Source organism: Saimiri boliviensis, chromosome 12 (assembly GCF_048565385.1).
Source record: "Saimiri boliviensis isolate mSaiBol1 chromosome 12, mSaiBol1.pri, whole genome shotgun sequence".
In the NCBI taxonomy this organism is placed as follows: Eukaryota; Metazoa; Chordata; class Mammalia; order Primates; family Cebidae; genus Saimiri; species Saimiri boliviensis.
In genome coordinates, this window is record NC_133460.1 from 52,770,930 (window position 1) to 52,785,305 (window position 14,376).

General features: G+C 41.2%; 1 protein-coding gene and 1 pseudogene across 12 annotated transcripts in view; one reads left to right on the forward strand and one right to left on the reverse strand.

Moving 5' to 3' along the window:
• USP54 (ubiquitin specific peptidase 54) overlaps positions 1 to 14,376 on the reverse strand; it is a 144,104-nt gene that overhangs the window by 63,519 nt on the left and 66,209 nt on the right. For all 12 annotated transcript variants that reach the window (XM_074382398.1, XM_074382396.1, XM_074382399.1 and 9 more), the window contains one exon: positions 10,302 to 10,394. In XM_074382398.1, coding sequence (XP_074238499.1) covers positions 10,302 to 10,394 — 93 coding nt within the window. The remainder of the gene's footprint in view (positions 1 to 10,301; positions 10,395 to 14,376) is intronic.
• Positions 12,629 to 13,049, forward strand: LOC120367385 (small ribosomal subunit protein eS25 pseudogene; annotated as a pseudogene).

Here is a 14,376-nt window from a genome sequence, read left to right on the forward strand (position 1 = left end):
AAATATATATATATATATAAAAATAAAATATATATATATATATATTTTATTTATTTATTTTTTTTTTGGTATGGAGTTTTACGCTTTTGCCCAGGCTAGGGTGCAGTGGTACGGTATCAGCTCACTGAAACCTATGCTTTCCAGTTTCAAGTGATTCTCCTGCCTCAGCCTCCCGAGTAGCTGGGATTACAGGTGCCCACAACCACGCCTGGCTAATTTTTGTTATTTTTAGTAGAGATGGGGTTTCACCATGTTGGCCAGGCTGGTCTTGAACTCCTGACCTCATGATCCACCTGCCTCAGCCTCCCAAAATGCTGGGATTACAGGTGTGAGCCACCGTGCCTGGCCTCAAGAATATTTATCTTTAAGCCAGACATGGAAAGGCAAGTCCCTCATCTAAACATCAGACAAAGGGAAAGCTGGCTAGGCTCTGATTCAACTAGAAACATGTTAGTGTTTCCTTTCGTCCTTAATAGTGGTTCCTAAATTGAATAATTATAATTCAAAATAAAGAAATCCGACTTTACAGAATTGGCAAGTCTTATAAAGCTGACTCTTGAACAACTCAGTGGTTAGAAGAACTGACCCCATACAGTCAAAAATTTGTGTATAACTTTGACACCCCAAAAACTTAACTACCAAGAGCCTACTGTTGACTAGAAGCCTTACCAATAACATAGTTAATATATAGACTACAATCTACACGTTACACATTTGTGATATAACTTTTTCTTAATTTTTTTGATATTTCTAGGTTACATGGTTTGTGAGTTTTTTCCAATTGTCACAAATCTCAAAAAATTTTATATTTATTGGAAAAAAACACTCATAAATGGACCCACAAAGTTCAAAACCGTCTTGTTCAAGGGTCAACTATATTTCCAGTTGAGACATTTTGGAGTTTCCTGTTCTGAAAAAAAAAAAAACTACAAAAATAAGATTTTTACAACCAGGCATGGTGGCTCATACCTGTAATCCCAGCACTCTGGGAGGCCAAAGCAGGTGGATCACCTGAGGTCGGGAGCTCAAGACCAGCCTGGCCAACATGGCGAAACCCTGGCTCTACTAAAAATACAAAAAATTAGCCAGGTGTGTGGCACACACCTGTAATCCCAGCTACTTGGGAGGCAGAGGCAGGAGAACTGCTTGAACCTGGGTGGCAGAGGTTGCAGTGAGTCCAGATCGTGTCACTGCACTCCATCTCAAGAAAAAAAAAAAAAAAAAAAAAAAAAGCATTTTACATATCAACTTAGCATTAGAGAATGCAAAGAGGGCCAGGCATGGTGGCTCACACCTGTAATCCCAGCAGAGTTTGGGAGGCTGAGGTGGGCAGATTGTTTGAGGTCAGGAGTTCGAGACCAGCCTGGCCAACATGGTGAAATCCCATCTCTATTCAAAATATATGCAAAGATTAGCCACCATCCACTGGGAAGGCGGAGGCAGAAGAATCACTGGAACCTGGGAAGCAGAAGTTGCAGTGAGCTGAGATTGCACCACTGCGCTCCAGCCTGGGTGACAAAGCAACTCCATTTCGAAAAAAGAGAGAGAGAGAGAGAGAGAGAGAGAGAGAGAGAGAGAATGGAAACAGGTCATAAAGAGCTAGCAAAAAGGAATTAGCCTCACCACACATCCCTCTAATTTTTAAATAGGAAGCAGTGAAAAAATGGGATTTAAGTATATAAAATTATATCCACACCATAAACACCACAAGGTTCATGTAACTTAACCACAGGATACCAGATAACTGCTTTGCTGACAGAATCCCAAGCCTGCCTTCTTCCTTCAGCAGGTCTTTTTCATCATCACCCTAGCCTCACCCACCATACATATTTTACCTTCCCTTACCAAATGAGAAAAGACTACTAAAAAAAGTAAGACCAAAAGTCACAGGATGAAAATCTCTTTCCATTAAATAGGACAAGAATGAGAAAGATATAAAAGACAGAAAGAAAAGCAAAAGGCAACTACCAAAAACTCGATAACTATTTAATAAAATTCAAGAGCTACCAAAAGATTGTATCAATCCAGAAAAAGTACAGTGTTTATAGTAAGGTCCATGCCCTGTACTAGGAACTGTGAGAAATACCAAGAGAGAAGAGTTGAGCTACTTTCCCAAAAATTCATTCAGCCATGCTAAATACTGTTAAGTCAAACAATCATAGATCTAGATAGATAGTATTTCTAAAATTTCGTGAAGGGCAGGGCACAGTGGCTCACATCTGTAATCTTAGTAGCTTGGGAGGCTAAGGCAGGAGGATCACTTGAAGTCAGGCATTCAAGACCAGCCTGGACAACACAGCAAGATCCTGACTCTGTTTTTAAAAAATTTAAAATTTAAAATTTAAATAAAACTTCATGAAGAAGGTAATTTCTAAAGCAGAGTTCTGAAAATTGGATGTGGTTCAGCAAAAGGTAAAACACTCCATACAAAGTGAATGGCATCTGAAATGTCTGAGAGGTAGACATAGCAAGTGCACTGTTATCATAGTTGAAATGGAGAATGCCTAGGGAAGGAAAAGAGGGGAAAGAAATATAAATTAGGTTTTAAAATGTCTCTAATCATGCATTTTTAAGTGATTTAAGAAATACGTGGGAGCGACTTCAGGATTATGAGAAGATACTAACTTCAAAAAGCATTCCAGGGTATTCTTAGGTTTAAAAATAAATGAAATAGGACGATACTACAGATAGAGGGACAATTTAGGGATCTGGAGAAAAGTAATCTCTTTACAAATACAGTGGGCAAAAAGACTTACTACCAGAAATACAGACCAGAGGGGAAACATAAAGAGAAATGATAATCTGTTAGCTGCGCATGCTGGCGCACACCTATAATCCCAGCTTCTCAGGAGGCTGAGGCACAAGAATTGCTTGAATCCAGAAGATGGAGGTTCAACCCAGGAAATAGAGGTTGAACCCAGTGAGCCAAGATCGTACCATTGCACTCCAGCCTGAGTGATAGAGCAAGACTCTGTCTCAAAAAATAAAAAATAGCCAGGCACGGTGGCTCACGCCTGTAATCCCAGCACTTTGGGAGACTGAGGCAGGTGGATCACGAGGTCAAGAGATCGAGACCATCATGGTCAACATGGTGAAATCCCGTTTCTACTAAAAATACAGAAAATCAGCTGGGCATGGTGGCGTGTGCCTGTAATCCCAGCTACTCAGGAGGCTGAGGCAGGAGAATTGCCTGAACCCAGGAGGCGGAGGTTGCGGTGAGCCGAGATCGTGCCATTGCACTCCAGCCTGGGTAACAAGAGCGAAACTCCATCTCAAAAATAATAATAATAATAATAACAAATAAAAAATTAAAAAAGAGAGCAAGAGCTGAGTACGGTGGCTCACACCTGTAACCCCAGCACTTTGGGAGGCCAAGGTAGGCAGATTATCTGAGGTCAGGAATTGGAGACCAGCCTGACCAACAAGGAGAAACCTTGTCTCTATTTAAAAAAAAGAGAGAGAGAGAGAAATGACAATCTCTGTGCTAGAATTCAAGCAATTTTCAGCTTTCCTCTTTACACTTTAGAGTGCTTCCTAGAATGGTTGCAGTGCTTTTCTATGTTTTATAAGTAAAATAGTCATACAAAAAGAGAAAACACAATGTATACATGTATATAGCCAAAGAATATGGTAAATTAACACCCATACACCCATGTGCCCACCACCCAATTTAAGAAATAGAAAAATAAACCATGAGTTTAAGGTTCTCCAATTGATTACATATTCTTACATGAAATCCACCCTCCACCTTCCACAGAACATAACTATCCTGAATTTTGTGAAAATCATTCCCTTTTTCTCTTAGTTTTATCACATGCATGTACCCTGAACAATACATTATTCAGTTTCCCTGGTTTTGATTTGTATATAAACAGAATCATGGTTTATACAGTCTTCTCTGACTTGCTTTTTTCAATGAATGTGATGTTTTATGAGATTCACCCAAGGTGTTGTATGCAGCTGTAGATCATTCATTTTCATTACTATATATTATTTTACTATTGGAATAAACCGTAATTTTAAAATCCACTCTAGTGTAGTTGGAATGGGTTGTTTCCATTTTTCTTCAATCTCAAAAAATACTACTTTGAACATTCTCAAATATATCTCCTGGTACATTATGTATCAAGAAGTTTTCTACAATGTATATCTAGCGGTGGAATTGTGAGGTGGTTACATGTAAGTTTAATTTTACTAAGTAATGACAAACTTTTCCTAAGTAGTGGTATCAATTTATATTCCAGCTAGCAATGTATGTAAAGTTCTCATTATTCTACCTTTTTGGTAACACTGAATTTTTTTTTTTATTTTTGAGATAGAGTCTTGCTCTGTCACTCATGCTGGAGTGCAGTGGTGCAATCAAGGCTCACTGCAGCCTCAACCTCTTGGGCTCAAGTGATTTCACTTCAGCCTCCCAAGTAGCTAGGAACACATGTACATGCTACCATGCCCAGCTAATTTTTAAAATTTTTTTTTTTTTTTTTTTTTTTGAGACGGAGTTTTGCTCTTGTTACCCAGGCTGGAGTGCAATGGTGTGATCTCGGCTCACCGCAACCTCCGCCTCCTGGGTTCAGGCAATTCTCCTGTCTCAGCCTCCTGAGTAGCTGGGATTACAAGCACGCGCAACCATGCCCAGCTAATTTTTTGTATTTTTAGTAGAGACGGGGTTTCACCATGTTGACCAGGGTGGTCTCGATCTCCTGACCTCGTGATCCACCCGCCTCGGCCTCCCAAAGTGCTGGGATTACAGGCGTGAGCCACCCCACCCAGCCCTTTTAAATGTTTTTGTAGAGACAGGGTCTCACTTTGTTGTCCATGGTGGTCTCAAACTCCTGCCTCAGCCTCCCAAAGTGCTGGGATTTCAGGTGTGAGCCACCACAGCCTGGCAGTAATAATTTTATCAGATTTTAAAATGTTTACCAACCTGAAGGGTATGGCTTAATTTACATTTCTTAGATTACTAATGGTGGTAAGCATTTTTCATATGCTTAGGGGTTATTTGGGTTTCCTATCCTGAGAAATGGCTGTTAGTATCTTTGTCCATTTTTATCTCGACTCATTTATCTTTTACTTCTTTTTTATAGGAATTCTCTGGAGCTCTATGCTGGATACTAATCTTTTGTTGCATATATATGTTGAAGATACTTTCTCCAGGTTTGTAGCCTTGTCTCTTTGCATTCTTTATGGAGTCTTTAATGAATGAAAGTTCTTTAACTTCTGTAATAAAATTTATCAATTTCTTAACATTTTATTTTTCATGTCTTATTTAGTAAGTATTTCCCTACTCCTGAGGTCATGATACTCTCTCATGTTTTCTTCTAAAACTTAAAAAAAAAAAAAAAATGGAGACAATCTCACTCTGTCACCCAGGCTAGAGTATAGTGGCACAAACACAGTTCACTGCAGCCTCAACTTCCTGGACTCGAGCAAACCTCCTGCCTCAGCCTCCCAAGCACCTGGGCCAACAGGTGTGCACCACCATGCCTGACTAATTTTTGACTTGTTATAGAGACAGAATCTCATTTTGTTGCCCAGGTTTGTTTCAAACTCCTAGGCTCAAGCAATTCTCCCACCTCGGCTTCCCAGAGTGCTGAGGTTAGAGGTGTGAGCCACATTTTAGCCCTTAATTCAACTGAAATTCTTATTTTTGGTATGGTATAAAGTAGAAAACAAATTTCCTTTTTCTTTTCCCTACAGAGATAACTAATTGTCTAAACAACATTTATTGAAAAATCCAATTTCTCCTTAGATTCACAGGGCAAGTAGCAAATTTCCTATTTGACTATTTCTGAATTACTAATTTTGTTCCATTGACTTATTTGCCATACTGTGTAAATACCACATTGTCTTAATTATTATAGTTTTATAATAATTCTTGATATCTGGTAAAGTATGGTAGTCATTAATACTGTTTGGCAAATATCTCTAATCTTGCCCCTCTCAAGGATCACCATAGGATTGTAGTTCCAGGTTCCCTTGTGGGTCAGTGGGACAAGATGATTACTCCTGGTCAATGAGCTGTGAGCAAAAGTGACCTGCTGAGCATTTAACTGCCTGTGCAAAACCTTTCCGAGCTCTTTTTTTCCCCCTGGATTAGCAACTAATATTTTATATGGTGGTCAAGTCTGGTGGCTCATGCCAGCACCTTGAGAGGTCAAGGTGGGAAGATCACTTGAGGCCAGGAATTCCAAGACCAGCCTTGGGTAACACAGCAAGACCCTGTCTCTACAAAAACAAAACAAAACAAAAAGAGTCAGGCATGGTGGCACACATGTATAGTCCTAGCTACTTGGGAGGCTAAGGCATAAAATTGCTTGACCACAAGAGTTTGAGGCTGCAGTGAGCTATGACCACTACCACCATACTCCCGGCTGGGTGACAGAGCAAGATCCTGTCTCTAAAAAATAATAATATTCAATATGATTGTAGCTTTGGTACCTAAGTGACTATAATCAGCAGTTTCCCTACTTATCTTCAGTGAATGAGAAATAAATCTTTGGTATATTTATCACAGAAATTTTAGGGTTGTTTGTTACTAGAATATAATTTAGCATACTCTGGGCCAGGCATGGTAATTCATGCCTGGCCCAGCATTTGGGAAGCTGAAGTGGAAGGATTGCTTGAGTCTAGGAGTTCAAAACCAACCTCGGCAACATAGTCAGTCTCCATCTCTACAAAAAATTTTAAAATGAGCCAGACATGGCAGCATGTGCCTGTGGTCCCAGCTACTCAGAAGGCTGAGGCAAGAGGATTCCTTGAGCCCAGGAGGTTGAGGCTGCAATGAACCATAACAGCCCCACCATACCCCAGCCTGGGCAAAAGAACAAGATCCTATTTCAAATAAATAACTTAGCCTACTTACTCTGTAGTCATTCACTTTACTGTTATTTTTCAGTAGTGTCCTATTTTTCCCTGTTTGTTACATAAATTTCAGAACCGTCTTTTCTCAACTTCCAAAATAAGCCTGCTGATCAGAGTATATCAGGGGTCCCCAAACTACGGCCCGCGGGCCGCATGCGGCCCCCTGAGGCCATTTATCTGGCCCCTGCCACACTTCAGAAAGGGGCACCTCTTTCATTGGTGGTCAGTGAGAATAGCACAGTATGTGGCGGCACCATAAAGCACGGCATCGCTCACGTACAGTACTACTTCCGGTGACGCGGGATGCACACGTCACGGCTCTGGAAGCACGTCATATGATGCACATCCGGTCTGCGGCTGCGGTGCCCCACATCACTGGAAGCAGTGTGAAATAACAGCAGAAGTAGGAAGAAAGGCAAAGCACTATAACCATTCTACACAGTACAATGGCCCCCATACTCCCCCAAATGTACAACAACATAATGGCCCCTATAACCTCCCTTTGCCCAAAAGTCTCCCCCCACATTACTACACACCGTGTTTCCCCTATTATAAGACCCTGTCTTGTATTAATTTTACCCACAAAAGACGGGGGCTGTCTTATTTTTAGGAGGTGTCTTATAATAGGGGAAACATGCAGCAGTGGGCTTCCCACAGAAGAGGCCCACCGCTGCTGCAGATGTCCAGGACGCTGTATACACAGCGTCACAGGCTGATCACTGCTATCCCTGTATACAGCACTGGAGATGGTGCTGGGCCTGTGACACTGTATACTGCCGTCTGGGATAGTGGAGGCAGCAGCGCTGGCTGTGAAGGGTGTCACACCTTGCATAGTCCGGCCCTCCAACGGTCTGAGGGACAGTGAACTGGCCCCCTGTGTAAAAAGTTTGGGGATCCCTGGTATACATGAATACCACCACATTGCAAAACAAATGGCATTATCTAAAAAAGTTAAAGACATACATATTCTATGATCTAGCAATCCTAGTCCTGGGCATGTGTACAAAAGAAATGTGTACACATACATAAACACGTACAAAAATGTTCTTAGTAATATTGTTCATAAAAATAAAAATAAAAACAATCCAAATGACTACCAATATTTGGCAGAAGGGACCGCCAACAGTGATTTATTCACACAAAGAAATACCAGTGCTGGGTGTGGTGGCTCATGCCTGTAATCCCAGCACTTTGGAAGGCTGAGGTGGGTGGATCATCTGTGGTCAAGAGACCGAGACCATCCTGGTCAACATGGTGAAACCCCGTCTCTACTAAAAATACAAAAATTAGCTGGGCGTGGTGGTACACGCCTGTAATCCCAGCTACTTGGGAGGCTGAGGCAGGAGAATTGCTTGAACCTGGGAGGCAGAGGTTGTAGTGAGCTGAGATGGCGCCACTGCACTCCAGCCTGGGCAACAAGAGTGAAACTCCGTCTCCAAAAAAAAAAAAAAATCTGCCTATCATGGACTTAAAACTCCAAAGTGAGTTGGATGTGGTGGCATGAACCTGTAATCCCAGCTACTCTTGAGCCCAGGATCGAGACCAACCTGGGAAACTAGTAAGATTTCCTCTCTCTCGCTTTCTCTCTCTCTCTCTTTCTCTATATACATGTATTGATTGACTTACGACCTATGCAACTTACGACCATTCGACTTTACGACCACAATTGCTAGCCACGACTGCTCCGCGTCTGGCAGTGCAAACGTTGCCCAACTGGGTGTACGACAGTGCGGACCAGCTTCCGGCAGCTCTACCATCTCCGCGTGCACCATTTCAACTGTACATATAGCCTACTCAACTTACAACCAAATCGTGTTACGACTGGTCTGTCGGAACCAATCGTGGTCGTTAAGTCAAGCACTGGCTGTATATAAAACTGGGAAAATCTCCTAAAGCTTTTAGTCACAATTTCTATTTCAGGATGTAAAAGCAACTATTAAAAATTAATATAACAATCACATCCAAGCAACACCGTAACAAACTAAGAATTCAGACTTTATGAAATCAAAAATGACTGTGGAAGCTTACTCAGAAATTAGACAGACTCACCCACATACAAATAATCCATTATATATCTGGACCAAGAAAATACAGGGAAACTACATGTTGGAACTACCCCTTTCCACATCATACTTCTTTCTCTTTAACAACATACCTAAAATCTCCAAGTCAGAAATCTCTCACTTTAGGCCATTTTCTTTGCTCTAAAGAAATCTCCGGTTTCATTATATTCAGAAATGAAAAACTTGGAGACAGGTGAGGAAGAAAAAAACAGAAATGACAAACTTGAAGCTAAACAATACATGGAGTAGAGAGCTAATATAAAAGAATCAAGCAAATGTAGTAATGGGAAACTAGGGAATAGGAAAATTTTAGTACTGACATATTTCTCTTTTCTTTTCCTTTTTTTCTTCTTCTTTTTTCTTTTCTTTGTGCCAGGCTATCACTCTGTTGCCCAGGCTGGAATGCAGTGGTGTAATGATAACTCACTGCAGCTTTTAACTCTTAGGCTCAAGCGATCCTCCCACCTTGACCTCCCAAAGCCTGGGATTACAGGTATGTGCCACCTCGTCTGTTGTACTGGCATTTATCAATAAAGAGTTTACTGCTAAACTTAGCTTTAACAAACAAAATTAATTCCCTAAAAACACCTAGTTGCTTCATTTAAATTGAAAATTTAGAATTAGCCTTTCAAATAAATACTCAAAGCAGAAGCAGGCTGGGTGCAGTGGCTCATGTCTGTAATCCCAGCACTTTGGGAGGCCTAGGTGGGCAGATCATGAGGTAAAGAGATCAAGACCATCCTGGCCAACATAGTGCAACGCCGTCTCTACTAAAATATAAAAATTAGCTGGGCGTGGTGGCATGTGCCTGTAATACCAGCTACTTGGGAGGCTAAGGCAGGAGAATTGCTTGAACCAGGGAGGCAGAGGTTGCAATGAGCCAAGATCACGTCATTGCACTGCAGCCTGGCGCCTGGCGACAAAACGAGACTCTGTCTCAACAAAAAAAAAAAAAAATGAAGCAGGCATTGTGGCATGAGCCTATAATCCCTGCTACTCAAGAAGCTGAGACAGGAGAATTGCTTGAACCCAGGAGGTAGAGGTTGCGGTGAGACGAGATTGCACCAGTGCACTCCAGCCTGGGAGACAGTGAGGCCCCATCCCCCAAAAAAAAAAAAAGGGAGAAGCATACTTGCATAATATCCTATCACATCAAATAGAATTGCATAAGCAAAAAGGGTTCAGTAAAAGAGACTACCCATGCCAAGTACCAATTCTTTGAAGGAAGCAAACCAATCATGTCCATTTTCACACTAAACCACAGGTAGATAATTCAGTAACAAATTCTTTAGCATCATCGTGATTAACCAAACCACCCTGATGTTGACCATTTGGCAACCCAATGGTAGTGAGAAGAAACTAATTGGAAGTAGTTACCTTGAGAGCACAAAAGATGCAGGAATCTCCCATGCACTTGTGAGTTGTAAGCTGCCTAAAGCTACGTCGGAAGATATCCAAGTGCCACAAAACCTGGTGAGAAATGAAAAATACATTATTCTATAAAAAGCCATCATTTAATTTTAAAGTAAAGAGTTCATGCAAACATAGGTAATGACTGCAGAAGATAACTTTATTCCTAAGCAAAACTTCATTCTAGTATATTAAAACAAATATGAAAAAAGCTGAGGTATCTAACAAGAAAAATAAATGGTCATATTCTGGGAAATATATTCATCTGAACTTAAAGTGAAGGTAATTCAGTGAAAATATGACATGACATACATCAAATGTGATCCTGAAGAGGAAATTTACGGGTTAAAGCTGAATAATAAGGATTTATTTTAATTGTCCACAAGAAAATCAAGAATAGTTTAAAGCTTATATTAGAAATGTGGGCCGGGCACGGTGGCTCACGCCTGTAATTCTAGCACTTTGGGAGGCCAAGGCGGGCGGATCATGAGGTCAAGAGATCGAGACCATCCTGGCCAACATGGTGAAACCCTGTCTCTACTAAAAATACAAAAATTAGCTGGGTGTGGTGGCAGGCACCTGCAGTCCCAGCTACTGGGGAGGCTGAGGCAGGAGAATAACTTGAACCTGGGAGGTAGAGGTTGCAATGAACCAAGATTGTGCCATTGCACTCTAGCCTGGGCAACAGAGTGAGACTCCTGTCTCAAAAAATTAAAAAATTAAAATAAAAAAATAAAAGAAATGTAAACTGCAGTGTGGAATTTTGTCTTTGTTAGAACTCTCAATTTTTAGACATTTCTAAAAGAAGTGTGACCTCCTTAAGTAAATTGGGTAAAAAATAATGATTTCTATACTTTTGCTGAAATGAAAAAAAATATGATATTAAGAGTGAAAATCATGTTACAGTATACACCCTTGATGTGATGTGTTGAGAATGGCACTACACTTTTGTGGTCTTCCTCCCCAAAACCCACTACCCTAGTCTAATCATGACAAAAACATCAGACAGCCGGGCGCGGTGGCTCAAGCCTGTAATCCCAGCACTTTGGGAGGCCGAGGCGGGTGGATCACAAGGTCGAGAGATCGAGACCAACCTGGTCAACATGGTGAAACCCCGTCTCTACTAAAAATACAAAAAAAATTAGCTGGGCATGGTGGCGCGTGCCTGTAATCCCAGCTACTCAGGAGGCTGAGGCAGGAGAATTGCCTGAACCCAGGAGGCAGAGGTTGCGGCGAGCCGAGATCGCGCCATTGCACGCCAGCCTGGGTAACAAGAGTGAAACTCCGTCTCAAAAAAAAAAAAAAAAGAAAAAAAAAGAAAAACATCAGACAAATTCCAATAGGGAAGGTGGATATTAAAAAAAAAAAAAATACGGCCGGGCGCGGTAGCTCAAGCCTGTAATCCCAGCACTTTGGGAGGCCGAGGCGGGTGGATCACGAGGTCGAGAGTTCGAGACCATCCTGGTCGACATGGTGAAACCCCGTCTCTACTAAAAATACAAAAAATTAGCTGGGCATGGTGGCGCGTGCCTGTAATCCCAGCTACTCAGGAGGCTGAGGCAGGAGAATTGCCTGAACCCAGGAGGCGGAGGTTGCAGTGAGCCGAGATCGTGCCATTGCACTCCAGCCTGGGTAACAAGAGAGAAATTCCGTCTCAAAAAAAAAAAAAAAAAAAAAAAAAAAAAAAATACTTGATCAGTACTCCTCAAAACTGTCAAAGATCATCAAATACGTGGACATTATGAGAAAATGTCCACATATTTGACATTAGGCTAAGAGGAGCCTAAGAAGACATGACAAGCAAATCTATATGTAGTATCCTAGATGAAATTTTGGGCCAGGAAAGGACACCAGGTAAAAACTAAGGAAATCTGAATAAACTGCAATTTTTAGTTAAAAAATAAATGATGTGGCCAGGCGCGGTGGCTCAAGCCTGTAATCCCAGCACTTCGGGAAGCCGAGGCGGGTGGATCATGAGGTCAAGAGATCAAGACCATCCAGGTCAACATGGTGAAACCCCGTCTCTACTAAAAATACAAAAAATTAGCTGGGCATGGTGGCACGTGCCTGTAATCCTAGCTACTCAGGAGGCTAAGGCAGGAGAATTGCCTGAACCCAGGAGGCGGAGGTTGCGGTGAGCCGAGATCACACCATTGCACTCCAGCCTGGGTAACAAGAGCGAAAGTCCGTCTCAAAAAAATAAAAATAAAAAATAAATAAATGATGTGCTTTTTTTTTTTAATCTGACATCTTAGCACGGTTGCAGTGTTCGTTGTTGCTCTCTAAGCTTCGCAATGCCGCCCAAGGATGACAAAAAGAAGAAACGCTGGAAAGTCAGCCAAGAAAGACAAAGACCCAGTGAACAAATCTCGGGGCAAGGTCAAAAAGAAGAAGTGGTCCAAAGGCAAAGTTTGGGACAAGCTCAATAACTTAGTCTTGTTTGACAAAGCTACTTATGTCAAACTCTGCAAGGAAGTTCCCAACTATAAACTTATAACCCCAGCTGTGGTCTCTGAGAGACTGAAGATTCAAGGTTTCCTGGCCAGGGTAGCTATTCAGGAGTTCCTTAGCAAAGGACTTATCAAACTGGTTTTAAAGCACATAGCTCAAGTAATTTACACTAGAAATACCAAGGGTGGAGAAGCTCCAGCTGCTGGTGAAGATGCATGAATAGGTCCAACCAACTGTACATTTGGAAAAATAAAACTTTATTAAATCAAAAAAAAAGAAAAGAAATATATAGCATAATGCCTTAGGAAGCTCCCCCTTGCTAGGAAAACACTTAATGTCATAATATATTCAAAAGTATACTTTCTGGAGCCCCAGATCACAGCACACTTCTGGAGCTTCTTCTTACTTATGTCTCAAGATACATACACTAAAAGTTCTTTGAAACTGGCTATGCTCCCAAGTAAGTAACACCTTTTTATAACAAATGTAATAGGTTCAACTCATCTGCAGCAAACACAGCTTTGATACCAAAAGTTAGAATATTAGCTCATAACAGCAATTATTTTCAACATGTAATATGACTGTAATAGGGACTCCAAAACCATCAATGCCTCAGTCATTAAGTATGGATATAGAAGCGTGTTTGTGTGTGTTTGTGTGTGTGTGTGCGTGTGTGTGTGTGTGCAATGTATTATATATGGCACTGGAAATTAGAATAGAAAATCATAAATAGTATTGTTTCAACTGACAATATAAACAGACAATATAGAAAAAAACAATTATAAAAATGGGACTATGGCCAAGAAGGGGGTAAACACACAAATTTATACTAATGCCTTATTTTGCCTGCTTCTAAATCACAAAAGTATTATCAGGATAAAAAGTAATTTAAAAACCTAATATGTGGCCAGGTGTGGTGACTCATGCCTATAATCCTAGCACTTTGGAAGGCCAAGGCAGGAAGATCATTTGAGCCCAGGAGTTCAAGACTAGCCTAGGCAATTACAGTGAGACCCTCTCTCTACAAACAATTTATTTTTTATTTTTTATTTTTTTAAAGACGGGGTTTCACCATGTTGGTCAGGCTGGTCCTGAACTCCCGACCTCAGGTGATCCGCCCGCCTTGGCCTCCAAAGTGCTTGGATTACAGGCGTGAGCCACCACGCCCAGCCTCTCTACAAACAATTAAAAAAAAAAATTAGCCAGGTGTGGTGGCACATGTCTGTAGTCTTAACTACTAGGGAAGCTGAGGTGGGAGGTTCACTTGGGCCTAGCAGGTTAAGGCTGCAGTGAGCTGTGACTGCACCGCTCCACACCAGCCCAGGCGGCAGAGTGAGACCCCTGCCAAAAACAATAAATAAAAGAAGGAAGGAAAGAAAAGAAAAGAGAGAAAAGAGAAAGAAAGAAAGGGAACTAATATGCACCAACCAGGACAAAAACTTAACCAACCCCACCCAACTACATGAAATCTGTGGTAATAATTAGGGAAAGCACTTAAATTTTTTTCTATAGGCTTGCCAGCAGAGAATTTTTTTGTTTGTTTGTTTTCAAATAAAAACTTAAAAACTGAGAAAGAGGCTGGGCACAGTGG